The sequence below is a fragment of the Filicampus tigris genome, chromosome 11, assembly GCF_054856515.1.
Source record: "Filicampus tigris isolate MCC_2025a chromosome 11, RoL_Ftig_1.0, whole genome shotgun sequence".
NCBI classification, from domain to species: Eukaryota; Metazoa; Chordata; class Actinopteri; order Syngnathiformes; family Syngnathidae; genus Filicampus; species Filicampus tigris.
Window position 1 is genome coordinate 4875340 of NC_141227.1, and position 22558 is coordinate 4897897.

At 41.5% G+C, this 22558-nt stretch overlaps 1 protein-coding gene across 1 annotated transcript in view; it reads left to right on the forward strand.

Moving 5' to 3' along the window:
- Positions 1-13762, forward strand: part of LOC147139491 (uncharacterized) — a 270401-nt gene extending 256639 nt beyond the window's left edge. Inside the window, exon 4 of the mRNA XM_086044852.1 lies at positions 12813-13762. Coding sequence (XP_085900978.1) covers positions 12813-12956 — 144 coding nt within the window. The 3' untranslated portion in view covers positions 12957-13762. The remainder of the gene's footprint in view (positions 1-12812) is intronic.
- The last annotated feature ends 8796 nt before the right edge of the window (positions 13763-22558 follow it).

The window sequence follows — 22558 nt, forward strand, 5'->3', positions numbered from 1 at the left end:
CATACAAATACATCAAATAAATGACCAAAGATGGCTACACTGAATATATTTGCTTCTGACACTTGGCTAATGAGTTAAAAGTAATGCCTACCTAATATGTAATATGCCTCAATATCAGTGGTGAAGCACAAGCCAAGGTCTGTTCAAATTTCAGTTTTTCCCGTATGTGCAGTTTGAATATTCTCCAGTTAGTTGTGTGATTCTGTTCGGGTACCCTGGATACCCCCTGCATTAAAAAAAAAAGTGTTTTGAGAAGAGAATACAATAAATCCTTATTTATGTAGAACACTCTTATTTATTTATGGCATTTGTGGATGACTCCTGATCAGTCCAGGGTGTCCCCCGCCTCACATCCTTATTTCATCTGCAATACGTTTATTTTCCATGTAATCCTGAACAGAATAAGTAGGGTAGAAAATGTATTTGGATTGAAGGTGAGGAGGGGATGAAGTCAGCAAGAAAGAACATGCATTAATAATCTGATGAGACTATATTAATCAATAATGATAAATACACTTTTGTTAACTTAACTAGTCATGCCAATTGCCAATACATTTGAGCCCCTGAACTGAAACCTGATATTTTGTCACCCCTATTGTGGAATGAATGTATTTTACGTTACATTGTCTAGATCGGATTCACTACGTTCTGGCAACAGGCACTAATACACCTCAAGCCACTGGTCCCATGGGTCAGTCCATATTAGCTTACTTGTTAATACTTGAACTTTGGATCAATACTTAATCAGCAAGTAATGGTATTCCTCAGTCATCTCATACAGTCTTTCAGTGGAGTCTCTGAATCAGTCTCACAAAGACCTTCCCCCGCATTCACCTGCATCTCTACTTCCCTCTCTATTGGGGCATCAGCGTAGACAAGAGTGAAAGGGTGAAATGTGAGTTCCTTTCTGACTTGTTGTCACGAGACAAAAGGACCTGGAAGCAAATCAGTGACAAATGGCTTTTCTTTTTTAATGACTGGTTACAGAAAGGGGACCATGTCATTTCTTTATTACTTTTTGGTTTAATGATTGTGCTATTCTGAAATGGCTTCTACTTTAATTAAAATCTTATTAAAATATAAATACATGTGTTTTGCCTGATCACACATGCTTTTGTTCAATAATGGTAAACATCTTCTAAGTCTTCCAAGGTGTGTTAACTTATGAGCTCAACTGTATGCGCACTCTAAAAACAGTTGGGTTAAAAATAACACAATTTTGGGTCTATTTGACCCACCTTCTTGCATTGTTTTGTACAAAACAGCCCAATTTTTGTTTTGTTTTTTTGCACAAAATTTCTTTTTTTGGGGGGTGTTTTCTGCTAAATCCACCCAGAAAGTTGGGTCAAGTTGACCCAAATTGTGTTATTTTTTACCCAACTGTTTTTAAAGTGTGTAATTTTCTTAAAGGGACAATTTTCACTCAAAAATTCTACTTATGTATTTTTTAATCGAGAAAATTATAATACTTTGCATTTTTAATTTTATCAATTTGTTTCAGAGAGTAAATAACTGCTCTAAAAATGCCCCTTTTTCCTCAGCAATATGGCCACTTCCCCCTCCATCTTCCCGTGTCTTGGTGGGAGCCAGCGGAGAAACCAGACACAATTTGTCCATTCAAAACCATTGTACATATATCGCTAATAATGTCAAATAACGGTGATCAATCAGCACCAAAACCTGTGTGACCATCTCTACTTATGCCCTTCACTTCAACTATGCACTTCAACCTTTGAATATACCACAATGATTACCCTCTCCATGGTCACTTATGAGAAAATGAAGAAATGAGCATGCAGTTTCTCTCACCACGGAGATGATATCTTTGATAAGTCCCCAAGATATGAACATAATGTGTTCCGAGAGGCCGCTCATAAACTGAATTGTCCATAGGTAAATATATAGTAACTCATTCAAAGCCAAGGACATATTTACATGTCTTGACATAAAAATATGTCTTTGGGATTGAATGAGTTTATCAATCAATATTTCTTTAACTCATTCACTGCCAGGGACACATTTATTTGTCTTTTCACAGTCCGGCCATTCAATCCCAGGACTTTATTCATATATTGTTCAATATTTTGAGTTAAATTTCAACCTATAAAGATTAGCTTGACTTACTTTTTTTCCAAGTGCACCTCCGGGGGTTATGGCCGTCACCATGTATCGGAAAATGACGCACCCTAAGCGGCCACTGGAGGTCCCCCTCTCTGGAGCTCCGGTGCTCCAAATTTTCCAAAGTCCATTTTCTGCACTGCATATTCTGGGGTCGCGGGCATGCTGGATTTTTCCAACTCCAACTTTGACATTTTGCCAAGGCAACCTCCGTGGCTTGTCGTGAGGCTGCATATCCAAAATTGATGCACTCAAAGTGGCCACTTGCACCGCAATGCGGAGCTGAATCTCTTGCTGGACAGAAATAGTGTATCATACATTTACCTTGTTATTGCTTAATATCAAATTATTTTTTTCAACCTTTTTTTTTTTTTTTTTTACACAACTGAATGGAATATCCACACGACTGCAATTGACAGACAGAAGCCTCTCTAGGGCTTGGAATCCGGGGTCCGGTCCTCAATGTGCGCTATCCAGCCCGTTTTGGATGAATCCCTGCCGCAACACCCTAATTCAAATCATCAGGATCGTTATCATGCTTTTGCAAACCTTGCTGATGAGCAATCATTTGAATCAGGTGTGCTAGAATAGGCTGGATAGGGGCTCTTGAGGACCGGACTTGGGCACCCCTGCCCTTAGGCCTCTTAACGACTTAACGTCGTTTTGCATCCCAAATTAGTAACAACTTTTGTGGTTTGGGGCAGGCCTCTAACTTGGAGGATAAATAGTTGGGGTTCCACACCAACACCCAGGCTAGTGCTGTCCTACCCAGCCTTGTGCAAGAAATGATGAAGCCTGCTTTGATTGGAGGCAAAACATCTTCTAAAACAAACAGAATAGTCCAGTTGGGATTGATGCAATGCTATGAACATGCTGTCTTGTGCTACATTATTATAATTATCTTCTGTTGGAAATCAATATGGTCGATGTGTTTCTCATGTTTGGACTTAAAATAATTCTTTGACATACGATGCACAACATGTCACATAACATTGCAAACATCAGCAAAATAAAAAACTGCACAAATTGTAAATCATCTTGAAAAATTAACAGGGTGGGTTGAACCCTGATTTCTTAGCATAGGTCTTCTCAACGTCATCATGCCTTCTTCCTCACAAAAGCATCTTTCAAGATCAGAAAAGGCAACACGTTACCTCTTCACAGCAGACTGAAATATTAAAATGGACCATATTCAACTTGTTTGAATTCTGCAGAAGATGACAGATCTAGTTCAAGGCCCTCATGAGGGAAAGACAGTGGCTGTGGATAATTGTTTTCTCTGCCAAAATTAGTGATTCTTTGAATACAATAAACAGAATACTTAATTAAAGTGTGTGTTTCTTGTCTTTGTCAAACTGCTGCTACAGTTATTCTCTCTCTATAGTATGATTAGCACGGGCTGTTTCAGTGAATGAAACCTTGACCTGAACATTTTTTTTTCAAGTTACCATTGTTTTGGAGTAGATACCCAAAAAGTCTTACTGTTGACAGCATTTGAACCACAAAGGGGCACAGGCTTTATAAAGAAATTCCAGCTAAATTAAAGGGAAGTTCACTAAGAACTGAATGAAAACAGATTATTGGACAAATCTTGGAGCGTTATGGTCCTTCTTCAGAAGAATTACTTGGAAAACTATAGTGATAAAAGTAAGATGGAAACCAGCAGATCTGGGCATTTTACAAAAAACGGAGGGTCTGTTATTCGTCATCTGTGTGCAGCCTGGGCACCCTTCCGTTGTCTGTCATTCTTCTTTTTTTTGGGTGGGGGGTTGGCGGGGGAAGTAGTACCCACATATAGGCCGATATCATCCTGGATGCCTCTCTGTTGCACGTCCCTTCGTGAGGGTGCCCTGGGATAACCCTGGGTATGCTGGAGACACTACATCTCCCGGCACGATATGAACCTCACGGTATGATAATTATCACGATATTGTGGAGAGGTTGGCGATGTATAAAATTGTATCGTGGTCTATGTAGTTCACAATACTGTGTTCGGCTGAAGCTGGTATGACTATGGGATCTTTAATTGGTTAGAACACAGTTTTGTTCTGGTGAGCAATAATCTGTTTAATTTCTGTTTAATTTGGTTGTGTGGGTGTGTGTATGGTTTCTGTAGTAGTCAAAATACAAATACAAATAAAATAAACATGAGCAGTTGCATCTAATTGTCTCTTCACAAAAACATTACCCGCACTAAAAAACTAACCACCAGAGGGTACTGGAACTGCATAAATGGAAAACAACGGGCTTTTAAACAGATTTGCTGCTATTAATATCATGACATGATGACGACGATATTGTGGCAAATTTAATATCGCGATACCATGATATTGTGACCTCCCTAACGTATATATGTATGTATGTGTGTCTGTGTGGGGGATAGTTGGCCTGGGTGTCATCCACAATGAAAAAGTGTTAGGTGCCTGAATGTCTGAATGTAAATGACAAAATACTTTTCGCGGACATTGACAATTGTCGTTCATCTAGTGAGCTTTGCATGCCCCTGATTTTATAAAATGTTCATTAATGCTGTTGTGTTTCGTAGTGGAATTAATGGCATAAAACAAAGAACTACATCTAATACTTTGGATAATATTTTATTGCCATTGAACTACAGTAAATAACCAAAATATGAACAACAGCGTTATTTCATTCAGTGCAGTTTGACATGAGTGTGAACTGCTGCTAGGATACTGTATGCATATTAATCAAACAATAGCCACCTACTTGGATGTATGAGCATGTGGTAACTCAAAAATCTAGACTAAAAAAGCTATATTTTGTATTTGTTCATATTAATGTTTAATTTGTATTGTAGTTATTTTGTAATACAAAGTAGAATTTTGGTTATTACAGGGTCATTTATATTGTACGACTACCAAGAAGGTTGGAAGATGTTCTTCCGTCATTGGTGCTGCAAGCTTGTAATCTTTTTGGATGATCTACTTTGTAGAAGAGCCTTCTGATTTTGCTCTCTCAGTATCTGCATAAGAATGTCAGCTGAGGAAAAAGTGAAATGGAAATGCAAAGTACAAAAAGCTGTGTTGCTGTAATAAGTTGAGCAGCCTCCAACATGGGTGCGGTGTGATAAATCCCAGCAGAGTCGCATGCTAAACAGCTTCAACCTGGCTGCCTCCAGTTCCCTGTAAACAGGCTTTGTGTCACCATTGTCATATCGCAGCTCCATTATTATACATGAGAGTCTGAGGCCTTTAAGAAGCTTCATACACAGAGCTGGCAGCCAACTTCTCTATCTATTTCTTGTCTACCCTCCCTCTCTCCCCTTTCTTATACTTTTTCTTTGAGCCTGCTCATATGCTTTTGGTCCAACAGGAAAATGAAAGGAAAGCACCTATTTTATTTCTCCTCATGCTCTTTTACCTGTGAATCTTGTTCTTGTTGTTTCATGAACTTGCGTGCAGGTATGAGTGACCTGTTCCATTTGTGTCTAACATATTTTGTAGCTTAAGAGTGGGATCAGGTCTTAGACATTCATTTTGAGGGAGTATTTTACCTGCTGCTTTTAAAAAACACCACGTTGTCTGACAGGAATAACATTGTATGTTCCAACTAGCACAAAAAAATGGGCTACAGCTCCTTGGTGAAGAATCAGACAAAGGGGTGAAGAATCAGAAAAAGGACATTGTGGGATGGTCACACATGGATGCACAGTCGTCAGTGGAAGGGGGTCTCTAAGTGCCCATCCACAGCGCCCAACTTTACATCATCCGCAAATGGAGATCTTGCAGTTTCTTTTAAATGTACTTTGCGTGTGCTGGTCACACTTGAAATTCAAGGGAATCAGGGGAGCTGCTTCAATTTGTTGGCAAACAAGTCGACTCCGTTCTCTCTCACAATGTTGCAAACACACCATTCTACCTGCACGGGTGTAGAAAAATACCAAAAGAAAGAAAATTCCACCCATGGAATTACCTGAACCAGGGTAAGTGGAAGAGAAGTAGATGGATGCATGGATGGATGGTGGGCTGTGGCCAATACTGCAAGGCTCTGGTTGATTATTCTTTTTCACATATAGCCAGCTCTTTGGTTTTCTTTTTGGTTACACCTCTAACCAATATGTAATATTAACAGTTAAAATCAAAATCTGAAATGTTCACCTTTACTGTTTGAATAAATGATGTAGTTTGGATACACCTTGAGAACAAAACACAACTATCAGTCATGTGTTTTTAATAGTTTTTCTCACGGGAAAAATAGTTGAATTCCAACAAAAGGTGACTGTGACTATTCTCATTCATCCAAGTCTGTTCATTCTCAGGACATTGAATCAATCATAACTGGACTGTTCTGGTTGTCTTAGAAGGTGTTAGGATGCACTAGTCTAACCAAACCTTGTTGTATGACATGATTAGGCTTTCTCGGGTGAGAGGCAAAACATCGTCGACAACTAGAACAGTCCAGTCGCAATCAATTTACTGCCCGAGAATAAAAAAAAAAAGATGCAGTCTTCTAAGTGTTGCATCAGATTCAGGTATGAATACCTGCCAATAAAAGCCAATACAGTATGTTGATCCCTGGTCAAACAAGGGCTGCAACTAGAGACATAAAGGAATACAATATAACAATTAAGTGGACACTTTCCAGAACTATTTGACCTGACACTTAAGAAATGTGATTGTGCGCATGCATGTTTGTTTCTGTCTTTTTTTTTTGCAATGTTATTTTTGGGTGCCCAACAGCAAAACATATTTGACTCTAAGTTTTCACATAAGCAGTTATAAATTAATCAACCTGCAGTCTTCACGCTTGATTGCTTGCTAACTTGAATTCTGTTTTCTGTGTATATCAGTCCTGTATCATTGCAGTGTGTTACACAGTGTGTGTCTACCATCTGGTATAAACACCAATGAATATTGCAGTGGCCACCGCACTCTAAACGGCTTATATACCCTATGGATGTTGACATGCATGGAAGAAATCATGTGAGCCTGAGATGTACTGTGTGCGTTTTTACAGTTGGCCCATTGATTTATAATTAACGGCAGGGTTACTGCTTCAGCACACACACAGCTGGCCGGGTCTCTGGGGTCACAACAATGTGTGTGTGTTTGTATTTGTGTCAGAAAGTTATTTTTGTAAAGAGGTAGATTGCACACAAACCTCCTGACATTAGTTCTGTTTTGAAAAGTCATTCTACATAACCTTTCGGCTGCCTTTTGTCAGAGAACAATAATGACAAATATTAATTGAACAAAGTGATTCCACAAAGTGAATTAATTTTGTGTTATTACCAGTGATGTGCACTGGGTTTTTATGTCGACGATGACTGACAGTGTCAATTTTCCTATGAAGACTTGAAATGACTGGAGTGGGCCTGTCATGTCAAACCATCCTTGTTATTATTTTTGGGGAGAAACATTTTCCTCTATGTTGTGGGCCAGTGGTATTGACCCATAAAATATGTACAATTCATTTTTACTAAGAATAATTTCTATACATACAAACACAAGCTATTCACCACAGTTCATCATTGAAGAGCATCTCTTCAAGGATGTCTGGCCTTCAAACACAACAGTTGTTTGAAAAAAAAATTGTTCCTGGAGTTAAGACCAGAAAGGTTATCTTGGACCAAGGACCTATTTGTCCTGAATCCCAATTATTATTCATAACATAGTTTGAAACCCGAATGCATTTTAGAAATTTCACAGTCAAAATACACATTATTTTAGTCTTTCGATGTGATTGTGAATGGACGGAAAATAAACAGAGGAAGTAATACAGCATTTAACAGTATTTATAGGCTCTGGAGAGAGCTGTGGATGACTTGAACAGAATGAGACCTGTGACCAAACGGTTGACAATAGAGGAGTTGATGAGAACATACTGTAGATGAGCTGATTGAAAAGAAAATGAGTACATTCCAATTACATGTATTATGATCATTATTACTATTATTATTATTACTATTATTATTATCATCCTTATTCGTGTACAGTGTGTCATTTACATTATGTAACAAGGTTTATACAATTATAAATTATATTTAGGACAGTTAATTTTCAATTGAAAAAATACTGGTAACAGATAAAAGAATGGATGGACAGATATAGTAGATATATCTTACTGAGCCGTGAGGGACCTTAAAGGAACAACCAATCATGGCTCGGCTTCAGAAAACAGGTGAGCTGTGATTGGTCGTTACCTGAGCCCTGAGCAACTGTGATGTCATTTTCTGTCGACAGAAGTAACAAAATGGCTGCCCCTGAGATGGTTAAAAACAGGTGAATTTTGCTGATTAACTCATATTCCACAAACGCAATATTAACTCATTCAGTACCAGACGTTTTCAGACCCATTGTGAAATGACATATAAATATGCCATTGGGATAGAATGAGTTAATCAGAATGTCATGTTTAGACTAGTGAAGTTGGACAGAACATATTATTGCAAATATTTTTTTTGGCTTGACTTCCACTTTAAGGAGGGAAATGTCTGGTTCTTAACAGTAGAACCTGCCTCAGTCCCAAGCCCTACCAGAACTAACACATATGGCTTCTTGGTTTGAGACTAAAAACTCAATCACTGAGCAATTAGCTGCCTTCCATTTGTAAACCAGAATTTGCATGAGTTTGAGGTGTCAATGAAGATGCTCAGGTCATATTTCCTTTAGCCCAATTTTTAAAATTAATAAATGAATTAATTTATTTATTGACTTATGATAGTGTTTGATAGGCAAATATAGAGCTGCACAATTGAGGAAATGTTTGTTCCCGTTTATTTTTCTATAGCTTAGCAAGTCAGATGGAGGTGCAAAACTGAGAAAAAATATTGTTGTTACATATTAAATGTTCCCATGTTTTTATTCTATTGTCTAGGAGGCAAGCAAGGAGGAGCAAAATGACACTGTTGAATATTTGTGCTTCTGTTGTTCAACAGTCAGGTGTGGGCGTGCATAACTGATATTGCAAATAATTATCATTCAAAGTCTCACTTCTGTATTTATTATTGGGTAAATTTGAAAAATTAACAACACATGAAATAAACTAAGAAAATACAGCATGAAGAAAAATTGGCATGGATTCGACTTCCTAATTAAAGTACAGCTAAAGTCATAGCATTAAATGATTGGCCATGCAAACGTATTTCCTGCTCTTTGTGATAAGAAATAGAATTTGAATGCTATTGAGTTGCAATTTACAAGTTTCTCTTGCTAAGTATCACTTGTTCTTTTTTGAGAATTTAAACACATAAAATTTACTCAGAGAGGATGCATATAGGTGTAGTTATTGAATGACAAGTGTTAAATAAAAACAACAACACATTGCACGTTGGACTCTTGTACTGATCCCATTTTGGAGGTTGGCTACATTTAAAAAAAAAAAAAAAAAAAAAAAAAGGGTTGTCGCCCCCTGCTCCTCATTGACTCTCCCGCTCCCATCTGCTCCCATAAATTTTTTATCCTGTACCGTCCCAATCCCGTGATTAAAGTTAAAGTTGACTCCATCCCGTGGGAATTCCTGAAAAAATGTCAGCCTCTATTTCAAAGTACGATCAGAATTTACAACAGTGGGATTTCAAATAAGGTTTCAAATTGCTACATTTACAGAACAAAGGTAACCTAATTCACAGGATACAGGGTAGACCGTAGAAAACACCATGTGGTTGTGGAGTGTGGCAAAGATAGTATAGGATAAACACAAATGGATGCTCTCTGGGAGTTGTAGTGCATACATCTAGAGCAGGGGTCACCAACTCCGGTCCTCAAGGGCACCCGTCCTGCAGGTTTTCAATCTCTCCCTGCTGTAACACACTTGATTCAAATGATCAGCTCAGCAGCAAGCTCTTGAGAAGCCTGATAATGATGCTGATCATTTTAACAGGTGTGTTACAGCAGTAACAGGAGTTGGTGACCCCTGATCTAGATACTGACCTGCCATCATGTATTTTATCATTTGAGTCTCACTGACAAACATTCAGTTGTTTTGTATAAAGTCTGCATTCTGCTCATACACACACACACACACACACACACACACACACACACACACACACACACACACACACACAAACACACACACAGGCCAGCATGACCATTTAATCGCTCTCAGTCTCCACTTTTCACAATGCATCACTCTGCAGTAAATGTTTGGCCTGTTTTCATCTGTCACCCACCATTTTGCTCTGGTTCTCCCGCCATTTTTTTTTACACTCACTTCTTTCTCTGACTTGTCATATCACTATCTGATCTCATCTCCTCCCTCTTATAAGGTCATCACTCTGGTCTCCATTTCAGTATTTTTGCATGGAGTGAGAACAGCCAGAAGCCCATTCTCTTTAATTCTTCCCTCCATTCCCTCCATCAGGAGGTGAAGGGCTGGCTGTTTGAGATGACACACTGGATTAAGAGGGTGCATTCACTACAAATGTGGGGTCATCCATGGGGGTCCTCAGCGGGCCATAATATGTATTGTTGCCCACTGATCTGTCATGGCCAGCCACAACATATTTGAAGGCCCTTTTGATCCACACCAACATTCACCACAGGCAACAACCTTGTGCACACCACATATGCGTGTATAAGCATATTCATGCAAACTTTGTAACAGGGTCAACTAGAGTTCTACAAGACAATCCCGGGACACTGTCTGGCAGTTCTGTTATTATTATACTGTACACTCCTGTGAAAACTTGCCATCAAAATGTTTTTATAACATAAAGTATTACCAGAGCTCTAGTGTGTTGACAAAAAATCTTGACAGGGATGACAACTTGCTAAAAGTTGTGTAGTTCAGACGTGTAGCTCTTGAGAATATGAAAATAAAGTCAACTGAGAATAAGTCATAGCTCTACTTTCAATTTACCATATTGATGACATAAAACAAGTGAAATTATCTGCCAGTACAGTAAGTTAATTATATTTGGTAAGATTTCTTGAAATAAGAAAAATGATTTTGGCTTTTGAAAGGAGAGAAATACCTTAAAATAAGTGGTGAAACACTAATTCCCAGCACTGTATTGGGTAAAGTAAAGTTGAATCTAACCTACCATGCATGTTTTTCGAATGGGGTGAGGGAAGCAGAGTACCCAATACTATACTAATAATCTTTCCAAGTCTGCTCTTGCATAGTATATTATTTTCAAAACAAGATCAAAAAGATGTTTGGGCTTGATATAAGATTCTACGTCTAGGTTAGATAGCTGATTTTTACAGTGGAGTGCCATTTTCAGCCCTTCCAAGTGTCCCTTTAACAATAATCTTAAAGCGCATTACTTTATGCAAATGAGTGGTTAAAACCTTTGTCGATTTTTAAAGTAAAAAATAATGAAAGAATAGGACCAAAGGCTAGGAGTCATTTACACTGTATCGTGTGTAGTGTGCATGGTCTAGGAGTGAAAGGGATAAGCTGATTGTGGAGTGGATATGCACTATAGGGGGGTGTTTGCATTTGTGTACTTTAAGAGGACTGTGGCATACTTAAAGGTGCATTACGCATCTGAGGCTAACCCACACTGATAGCTCAAGTACTCTGTGTCGACCACTGGAGACTCTGTAAACGGGTGTGTGCGTGCACATGCATTGAAATGGCAACATGAAAAACAGTAAATGGCTCCATACACATATTCATCATAAATTTTGTATTAAACCACAATCCTGACATCTTGATCTACACTAAAGGAGAGATGGAAACATTGTAAAAGAGCATAAGTTCATGTCAGGACAGAGTCTACAAGGAAAAGATGAGATGGATGGATGGAAAAAGGTTGAGCAAAACATTTGTGGATAGATTGATGGAGTGGTGGCAGGAAGAGGAACATGAATACATCGTTTCACACTGCTCAACAAAGATCTCATAGTGCACTTTGTTGAGAATAACATCACACAAAAACAATGATTTGATTAGCCAATTACAGATTGGATTCAGAATCATACTCAATATAGCAGAAGAAAATAGATCGCAGCAAGATGCGATTTTTGGAACAATTTAAAAGTGTAAATGGCTCTTTGTGCCTTCACTGCACCCGACTGTCATGTAATGTCTCACTCTTTCTAACAATTTACATGGGATTTTTAAGGAAGTCAAAAAGCTACCAGCCAACCAAATTATACATAATACGGATCAAGCTATTGAGCAGAGCTGGGCAGTCCGTCCTTGGGCCGGACCGGTCGGACCATCTGGCCAGGCCGGATGCCAATTTTTGGGGCGGAGGGTGGGGGATGACAAATTTTTTAAAATGGCTGGACTAAGCATGGCTGGATGTTGATTTTAGTACGGCCCACTAATCGGCCCTCATGCGTGTGACGTGCTCACGGGGCGGCCAAAAATCATCTCAGCCTACTCGGTGAAAGGCTTCTTTTTAAGCTTCTTTCTACTCCCGCGTCTGCGCGAGCGACAACTGCTGTTGTAGGGATTATGGTATTGCCCCTCCGCCCCCTCTTGTAATGGTATGGCCCAGTTGCAGGTGGGAGGCGCGGGTTACGTGATGTGACAATGAAGAAATATAAACACGCTTGACTGCACGTTGCTGTCTCACATGTTGCGATGACATACAGTTTCCCACATGGAGACGGATGAGCCACGCAGCTCGTTGCTGCTGCTGCAAAGTCCCATCCAGATATTCCACAGACGGTTCTAAGATTGCACTCATCATGTCTTGCTTGACTGACAAGGCCCTCAGATGGGCCATCTCAGCGTTTGAAGGTAACCCTATCTTCTCCTCTGATTACTTCCAGTTCAAGACTGAGTTCCGGGCTGTGTTTGACCATCCGTCAGATGGGCAGGGGGCTGCCCGTCGTCTCCTGACACTCCACCAGGGGTCTCGCTCAGTGGCAGACTATACACTGGAGTTCAGAATCCTGGCTATGGAGAGCCGTTGAGATGACACCGCCCTTCACAGCGTCTACTACAATGGATTGAGTGATGCTGTGAAAGACCTCCTAGTTCGCAACAACCCAAAGAACCTCAGTAACCTGATCCACCTCGCCCTCAAAATGAATGCTCGGCTTCAGGAACGGTGGATGGACAGAGCTTATCGCAACCCCCCCTCGCTCAGCCCCCAGCCGTTCCACAACCTCAGTCGCTGCTTCGACCTCTGTTGGTTCAGCCCAGCCCCCTCGTCTTAACCCGCTTCCTGTGATTTCACCTGCTTCCGGGTCTGGAAAGCCCATGGAGGTCGGATGGTTTCGACTTTCTTTGTACCCTTACCTGGGATAAGCAGTCCCTATCCATCAGTACCCTCATTGACTCGGGTGCCGACGAGAGCCTGATGGATATATCTGTAGCTCGCCAGGCAGGAGTTCCATTAGTCCCCCTAGAATATACTCTGTCTCCCCGGGCCATTGATCTACATTCTTTCGGTCCCATCTCTCACTCCACTCAGACCCTCACCCTCACTCTTTCTGGTAATCACTCCGAGCCCATCCGTTTCTTAGTTCTGCATGCCCCCACAGTGCCCCTAGTGTTAGGAAGACCATGGTTGGAGAGGCACAAACCCCACATATCTTGGGCCTCGGGGCGGATCCTAGGTTGGAGTACAGCTTGTCATGCGACATGCTTACACTCCGCCCTGTCCCAACCCAGCAGGCCCAGGCCTGTGTCCCCTCCTCCAGACCTCACTGGTGTTCCCATTGCTTACCACGACCTAGCACAGGTATTTAGTAAGGACAAGGCACTTTCACTCCCCCCGCACCGACCTTATGATTGTTCCATTGACCTCCTTCCAGGGGCAGTCCTTCCCAAGGGAAGGCTCTATAACATCTCCCTTCCGGAGAAGGAGGCAATGCGTGATTATATCACTGTGTCCATGGCCTCAGGTATAAGACCCTCGTCATCTCCCCTTGGGGCAGGTTTCTTTTTTGTGACAAAGAAGGACAGCGGCCTGAGTCCTTGTATTGATTATTGCCCTCTCAACGACATCACAGTGAAGAACAGATATCCTCTTCTTAGTTCCACTTTTGATCCATTAACACATGCCCGAGTGTTCACCAAGCTAGACCTTCGCAATGCCTACCACCTTGTAAGGATCTGAGAAGGTGATGAGTGGAAAACAGCCTTCAACACCCACCTCTGCCATTTTGAATACCTCGTGATGCCATTTGGGCTGTCTTCCAGGCTCTCGTCAATGACGTACTCCGGGACATGCTGAATGTCTTTGTGGTGGTGTACCTGGGCGACATCCTTGTGTTCTCTAGATCTTTGGAAGATCACCACCAGCATGTCCGCAAGGTCCTCCAGAGACTGTTGGAGAACTGTATCTGTCAAGGCTGAGAAGTGTCTTCCACTCAGATACAGTGACGTATCTCGGGAATGTGGTCGAAGGGAGGAGCATGCGTGCTGATCATGCCAAGGTCAAGGCAGTGGTGGAGTGGCCACGCCCCACGGACCGGACCCAGCTGAGGCGGTTCCTGGGCTTTGCCGGTTTTGTCCGGCGGTTCAGACAGGTGGCAGCCTCTCTCAATGCCCTGACTTCTCCCTCACACCCTTTCGCCTGGGCATCAGAGGCTGAGGCAGCGTTCTCCAGGCCAAAGGACCTGTTCACCACGGATCCTGTGCTCATCCACCCAGACCCTTCTCTGCAATTCATCGTCGAGGTGGACGCCTCAGACACGGGTATCGGGGCCATCCTATCTCAGCGGTCGGAGGACCAGAGAGTCCACCAGTATTTCTCTCGACGCCTGAACGCTGCAGAGAAAAACTATGACATGGGGAACAAGGAGCTTCTGGCAGTCCACGAGGCTAAACTCCAGGCAGGCCCGCTGGGCCCTGTTCTTCAGCCGTTTCGATTTCACCCTCACCTACTGCCCGGGCTCCAAGAACATCAGAGCGGATGCCCTCTTCCGCCAGTTTTCTCAGGATGGTTCTGACATTCTGGAGAGTCCAGACACCATCCTTCCACCAGCTTGGGAGGTGGGCGTCGTCACCTGGGAGATTGAATCCATTGTGAGGCAACCCCAGCAGGCCCAACCAGATCCTGTAAACGGACCCCTGAACCGTCTGTTCATTCCCATGGCTGTCCGTTCCCAGGTGTTGGAGTGGGGTCACTCCAGCCGCATTACCTGTCAACCTGGGGAGCGCCAGACAGCGGAATTCCTCAGGCGCAGGTTCTGGTGGCCCACTCTCTGAGAGAACGTCGGGGAGTTTGTGGCTGCCTGCACCACTTGCTCTCGAAATAAGGCCCCCCATCGCCCTCCGGCAGGCCTTTTGCAACCCCTTGCTGTTCCTGGCCGGCTTGGTCCCACATAGCCCTGGACTTTGTTACTGGTCTCCCCCTGTCCCAGGCTTATGACACCATCCTGACCAATGTTGACCGGTTCTCGAAATCAGTCCATTTCGTCCCTCTCTCCAAGCTCCCCTCTGCAGCAGAAACGGTGCACCTCCTCAACCTCCATGTAGTCCGCCTCCACGGGATCTCTTCGGACATTGTGTCTGACCGTGGATCCCAGTTTACTTAAAGGGTGTGGCAGGCCTTTTGTATCGGAATTAGGGCCACGGCCAGTCTCTCCTCTGGGTTCCACCGCCAGTCAAATGGCCAGGCAGAAAGAGCCAACCAGGCCATCGAGGCAGCCCTCCACTGTGTTGCCACCAGCAACCGCTCCTCCTGGGCTACATACCTTCCCTGGGTGGAGTACTCCCTCAACACAATGGATAGCTCCACCACTGGTATGTCCCCGTTCCAGTGTTCTCTTGGTTACCAGCCCCCTCTGTTTCCCCAACAGGAGCAAGAGGTGGCGGTCTCATGCACCAGGGCTCACCTCCGCTGGTCTCGGCACGTCTGGAAGGCTGCCCGTGCTGCGCTGCTCTGTGCCACTGAGCGCGCCCGGCGCAGTGCCAACGGGCGAAGGACGCCGGCTCCATCCTACCAGCCTGGACAGAGTGTTTGGTTGTTGGCCCGGGACCTGCCCCTCCAGACCTCTCGGACCTCGACCCATAAGATGGACCCCCGTTATGTTGGGCCGTACACTATCGACCGCATCGTCAACCCCCCTGCAGTGCGCTTGGTTCTCCCTCCTGCACTCAGAGTTCACCCAGTGTTCTATGTCTCACTGCTGAAGCCTGTGGCCACCAGCTCCCTGTCTCCCCCTGCTCCTGCTCCTCCGGCCCCTCGTGTCTTGGCGGATGGTGACCCTGTGTGGCCGGTCTGTTGGCTGCTTGACGGCCGGGGGCGGGGGTTTCAGTACCAGGTGGATTGGGAGGGGTTCGGCCCTGAGGAACGGAGCTGGGTACCCCGATCCTGCCTCCCCGACCCCTCCCTGTTGGATGACTTCTATCGGGACCACCTTGGTGATGTCGGGCGGTCGTCCAGTGCCTCCCCTCCTCCTCACCGCTATGCCAGGCTTTTGCTTCAGCCAGCACAGGTGGGGAGAATTCTAATCAACCCAGCTGCAGCCGCCTTCAATCAAGACGGCTGCCTTCCAAAGCCAGCGGAGGACAAGCAACCAGGGGGCGACAATGTTTATGAATATGGCCGGAGGGTTGCCCAAGTCAAGGGTGGAGGGTCACGGCCGACCGGCAAAAAATGGTCAAGTGCCCAGCTCTGCTATTGAGACAAATCTGGTTAACTTAGGAGGTTGCAATTATTTGCAGTAATTACACAAAACAAACAAAAGTATTCAGCAATACAACTGTTAAAGTGCACCAACTTAAATGCCCATTTAAAGTTGGTCTTTCCCTAGCAGCAATAGAAAAAGAAAATTTTTCCAAGTGAAGATGTTGCATTATAATTTGCAATCAAATAACATACGTATGGCAATACAATGCATAGGCTTTTTTTTGGTGACAGTCTTATCACTTGATGCTTGCTTCTGTCGTTGCACACTCTTTCGTCTTCAATTTGTGTGTTTGCGCACATTGCAATGCCAAGCACAGCACTGTTTATTTCTACTCTAAGAACACGGAGGTATTTACATTTCTTATTAAGTATTATTTAATCATGTTCATTTCCAATCAGGTTCAAGGCTTGCTCACCTTGGTTAAAATAGCCAATAGAAGCAGACGGTAATACACAAACCATTAAATGGTACATGAGAAACAGGGATCCGACAGAGGCAGCATGAAGTCAATAATGTGTCCTTTGTGCGCTTCTCAACTCAAAGAATAAAGACATTCCTGGTGGTCATGTTTCTTGAAATTAATTTTGCATGAATGGACATGGCATTGAATAACACATCAAGACACTGATAGTGATGTGAATCTTCTGAAGGCTGAAAAAAAAAAAACGGAGAAATTATTAGAGATCTTAATACAGCATGTGTCTAAGAATGTAACTGAAAATATGATGCACAATGAAACCTTTTTGTTATAGAGCCATATCAAAATGTTATTTTAATGAATAACAAAATGATGTCCTGTTTGACATTGTTTCCATGACGCTTGACACATCTGACAGCTTAATTGGCCCAAAAGGACCCACTCAAAATATGTTCTTGATTCCTTTATTTCACTGCCCCATCCAAGTGTACCACTTCACCTGATTGTTGGTTTTGGCACCAAGTATTTTGGATTGATTAATTTCCATATATTCAATGCTACCACTTCCTCCAAGGCATTTGAACCATATACTGTATGTCATGTGAACCCGGAAGACCACACCACTTCCATTTGGCTTGCGAGAGCAGTTGGGGATTTTGTATATACTGTGATTTGTTTTACAACACAAGTAAAATAATACTGGGTAACACAAATTTTATTGAGTTGGTCTGACAGCTGTTTATAAATCATTTTTGAGTGCTAAATCTAAAACTGATCTGTTTTTTTTTCTATCACGTCAAATTTTTTAGCTATGGATTCCCATTTTCTTAAAAAAACATTAAATGTGTAGGAATGTAAATAAAATAAAGATGGAATAGTTACAGGCTTTGAGAACTAAAAACAACAGCATAAAAGGAAATAGAATTTACAACGGTATGCCCATGGTTACAAGGAAAGCCAGCGCAAATCCTGTTAATTCCTACTATGCTAGCTTTCTGTTTGCAGATACTGTACAGTACAGGCAGTCCTCAAATTACGACGTACGCGACCTACGACGTTTCCACTTTACGACGCCCGTGCCTCCTCCTCCATTTTGTCCCCAGCACCATAGTGACTAGGTTTACATGCAGTCAATATTCGGGTTAAAGTCAAAATTCAGATTTCTGAACCATTCTGAATAATTAATTTTTCACGATTGAGCGGAGAGAGTTGCTGCGGCATTTGAATAACTCGCTGTGTACGGCGACACATGGCGTCATGACTTAAATGGACGTCATTTCGGCTTGTTACTTTCAACTGTCAATAAAACACTTGATATTCATGTCACTCACCACATGAATGAAGCAGCCGGTTTCCTCCTCACTCCAAAAGTGTGCTTTTGTGCTGCGTCTCTGAGCTTGTTTACCTCTGCTTCTGTATTTGCGTTGGGCTGAGCACCAAACAATGCACTTCTGCATACAAGCACTTCCTTTACTACAAAGACCAGCATTCCTTGCGGTTGAGCAAGCGTGTCTCCATTGTGTCTCTGTGTGCCGGCAGTATCTTTGCCTTTTTTGCCCTTCTCCATCCACTTCTCAGCAGGAACGCTACATCATCTTATGCTTTTTATTTTAATGTATTTTCTTTTTTTATACAAAGTATTTTGACGTAAATTTTCGACTTTAACGGTGAAATCTGACATTCCTGTTACATCACTAGTGTTGGAACGGAACTTGTTCGTAAAATGAGGACTGCCTGTACTGACTCATTGGAAGCTGCACACACTTCTCAATTGTGACAGCACAAACAAGTTACCACGTAGCTGCATTTTGTAGATGAGTCCCAGTGTAACCAGCTCTCCTTACTAGTCTTACTAGAGTTAATCCGTGGAATTTTGCTTATCTGGTGGGTAAGATGTGGAGAAAAAGAAAAAAAAATGACTGCAATTTTGAAATTGGCATGAAATAGTTACAATCAGCATAAATATTAACTCAACAAATTTGTTTTTAAAATCAAATTTTTGCCCAGTGAAAGAACTGAATCCAATGTTAGTAATATTTAGTAATTCAAATTATTATTATAATTACAGGTCAAAGTGCAGATGGTGTCATTTTGGCCGGGTGGCGTCTATAAAAATAGTAATATATACAGCAAGTCACTATTTCTGTTCAAACATCTTTCTGGGGGGTGTTCTAGTGAAAGTTTGACGAATGATGAATAACGGACACTCAGTTTTTAGCAAAATGCCCAACTGGTAATATATATATATATATATATATACCTGTGCCTATTATAACGTGTAGATATTTAAAATGAAAATGTTACAGGAGTCAAGCTGAAAATACAGAATTTACTCTTTGCTGGTCTTTATAAGTCACATATACTTGAACATTTTGTGTATCCATTGGTCTGAAATTTCACAAAAACATGAAATGCCAACATATGTGAGGTTATGGTCTCTATAATTCACAAAAACCTGACAATGTCCTCACAATGTCGTATTTTTGTCATAAATAAAAAAAAATTAAGTCCAAGCCAAAATCTGAATAGATGGATGTGTTCCTGATTTTTTTTTTATGCTTACCTTATTTTTTGTGAGCCTCTAGGACCACGGGAAAGGCATGTACCCTTTTGTCGCAATTTTGTCCTGATAAGTTCTGAAAACACGTAGGGGCGTGTATGTATGGGTATATATATTTTTTGCATTTTGCTAAAAACTGAGTGTCCGTTATTCATCATTCATATATATATATATATATATATATATATATATATATATATATATATATATATATACATATATATGCAGTGCTGGGTATTCTGTCCTAGGAATGGAACAGTCCCGGTCAGACACCCATTTTGTGGACGGACGGGTGAAGGACAAGGAGTCTTTTAAAAAGGACAGACTAAGCAAGGACGGAAGTGGGCTTTCGTCCTTGTATATCCTTGTGCGGGACATCTTCAGACCATGAAAATCTCTATCAGCGTATACATTTAAATGACCCGGAAGTGGAAGTCTTTGTTTCCTCTTAAAATAACCTTGCATTATTTTTGTAATAATTATTTTCTAAAAACTGAAAACGGCTTGCGTTAAAACACAAATGTTTTGCAATACAATGCAATAGTATTGTGATATTACTCAATCTTAAATATTCTCCCAGCTTGCTCCAGTCATCATCTTCATCACATCTCGACAGTCTTATGTTGCAGATAAATGCTATCTTGGTTAAACAGTTGTAAACAATTCAATCCACTCACGATACTCCCAGCCAGTAAGGGGATGTGAATAGGAAATTATCCAGCTAATGAGCTTTATGTGATGTTTTTAAGAGTGCCCAGAGTTTTTTTTTTTTTGGCAGGGGGCGGATCAACGGAATGTAAGGGCGGAAGCGCTTTTAAAGGACGGATTTGGAGGGTGATTATTTTTATGAATTAGGACGGCGGGACGAGGACGGAAGGATACCCAGGTCATGTACGGAGGACGGACCGGCAAAAAAGGGTAAAGTGCCCAGCTCTGTGTATCTGTATATGTGAATAAAGTAAAGAACTAAATTAGTAGATTTCATTTTTTTTAGCCCAAAAGTAAACACATAGTCCAGCTGAGGATCGAATTTATTGCAGAAAACACATCAACTTTTACTGATAAACCCATTTCTTTTAACCAGTCCACCATCCCGTCACTATACACGACATATGGCCACAGCCTTTCTTAACCTAGGCTAAGAGAGTAATTGCACTTTCCTGTATGTCTGTAATTTTGTTGAGAAGCCTATGATTAAGTCCATGAATCCACCGTACTTGTTCTTATCCATACGACCCGTACTCCCCATTCTCCTCTCAAAATATTTGAAGTGACTTCACTGAGTTGAATATGAAGACAAAACTAAATACACTGTAAGAACCCTGGCTGGTGGCCATATTGAAGATGGCAAGTTCAAGTTGATTGGAAGAACCACTCCGGGCTGAACAGGAAATGACATCGGCTTTCTCGGTAACTCAGTTTAAATGTTATTGTGGGTTTGGTGGAATGCAGTTCTCTACGGTACCCAAAAAGATCCTATGAATGATGTTCTATGCACCCAAACAGTAAGTACATCATCGTTTGAGATGCCAGAAATAATTGAATCAATTCTACTCAACAATAATTGTATAATATATCCATGCATTCTGCTCTAAAAACAGATCTTCTTCTTTTTTATTATTATAGTTAATTTTAATTAATTTTTTTGTCTCTTTCAATGTGATTCAGCTGGGTGGTCGGGCTATTGACAAACTACCTCTTGTAAAGGTACCTGTCATTAGTACCTTACAGTCAAGTGTTTCTTGGGTCAAATCTTAACTCTGACCATTCTGTGTGGCGTTTTTACGTTCCCCTCAACTTGTGTGAATTTTCTCCAGGTATGCCATTTTCCCATTACTTACCAAACATACATGTTAGGCTAATTGAAGACTCTCAGTTGGTCAATACATTGGTCTGAATGTGCTAAAGTAGAGCAGGGAGGCAAGGCAAAAAGGGAATATAATTTCAAAAGGACAACAAGGCAAGCAAACAAAGCATGCAGAATTTAAAAAAATACAAAATCAACAAACGTACAAAGACCACGATTAAGTAAAGATGATGGACCTGTTTGCATCTTGATTTTAACAAAGAGTTAATTGTGAACAGAAACAACAAAAGGACACAGGGCAGGGATGTATTTACGCGTTTTAATTAGAAATAAATAAAAAAAAAATCCCAATAGATTTTACGCACACTATTTATTTATTCATTTATTTTTAAATATGCGTTGCTCTCATGACAGTGCATGATGAAGCAGACCCATTTGTAAGCTACAAGACATGAGTGGCTGATGAAGCTGATTGGTCGACACACGGGATCGGGCTGATGAGGGGGACACAAAAACGAGACAGACAAGATATGACATGAAAAAGCTTACACATGGAAAACACAACAAAACTAAAGCCAGTCAGCCAAGCCAAATCAGCAAATACACAGATCATGACAGAAGAGACATAGCTACTGTACATTGAGATGACATACTGTAGTATATGTATTCATATTTTTGTCATATTGCTTGACTGAGAGGTTACATGGGGTGGTGTGAGCGAGGGTTATCTTTGGACCCGGCAGCGGTGAAGACCTATTTCAATTCTTAAACAGATGTCCATGATTTATTAATCTGCATTTGAAATAACAATTATGGGGTCAGAAGGGAGCAAACCAAAGCCTTAATTGCAATGGAAAACACACTTAATATGGAACTTACTGCAACTCGTGGCACATGCACACCATCCCCAGAAGGCCTGACTGCATGTTTCTCCTTCTGCATCAGGCGCATACTTCAGTTCAGACCATAAATGTTAGTGCTACTTCTGGTTAAATGTTTGTGACAAAATCATGTGCTGACAAAAACCAGTGGCAGCCTCAATTTGTGACATTTTCCTTATATAACAGTAATGGTTTTTTTTCGTTCAGAACATTATTGTTGTGAACATTATATTAAAAAAAATAATAATTATAATGTACTATAAT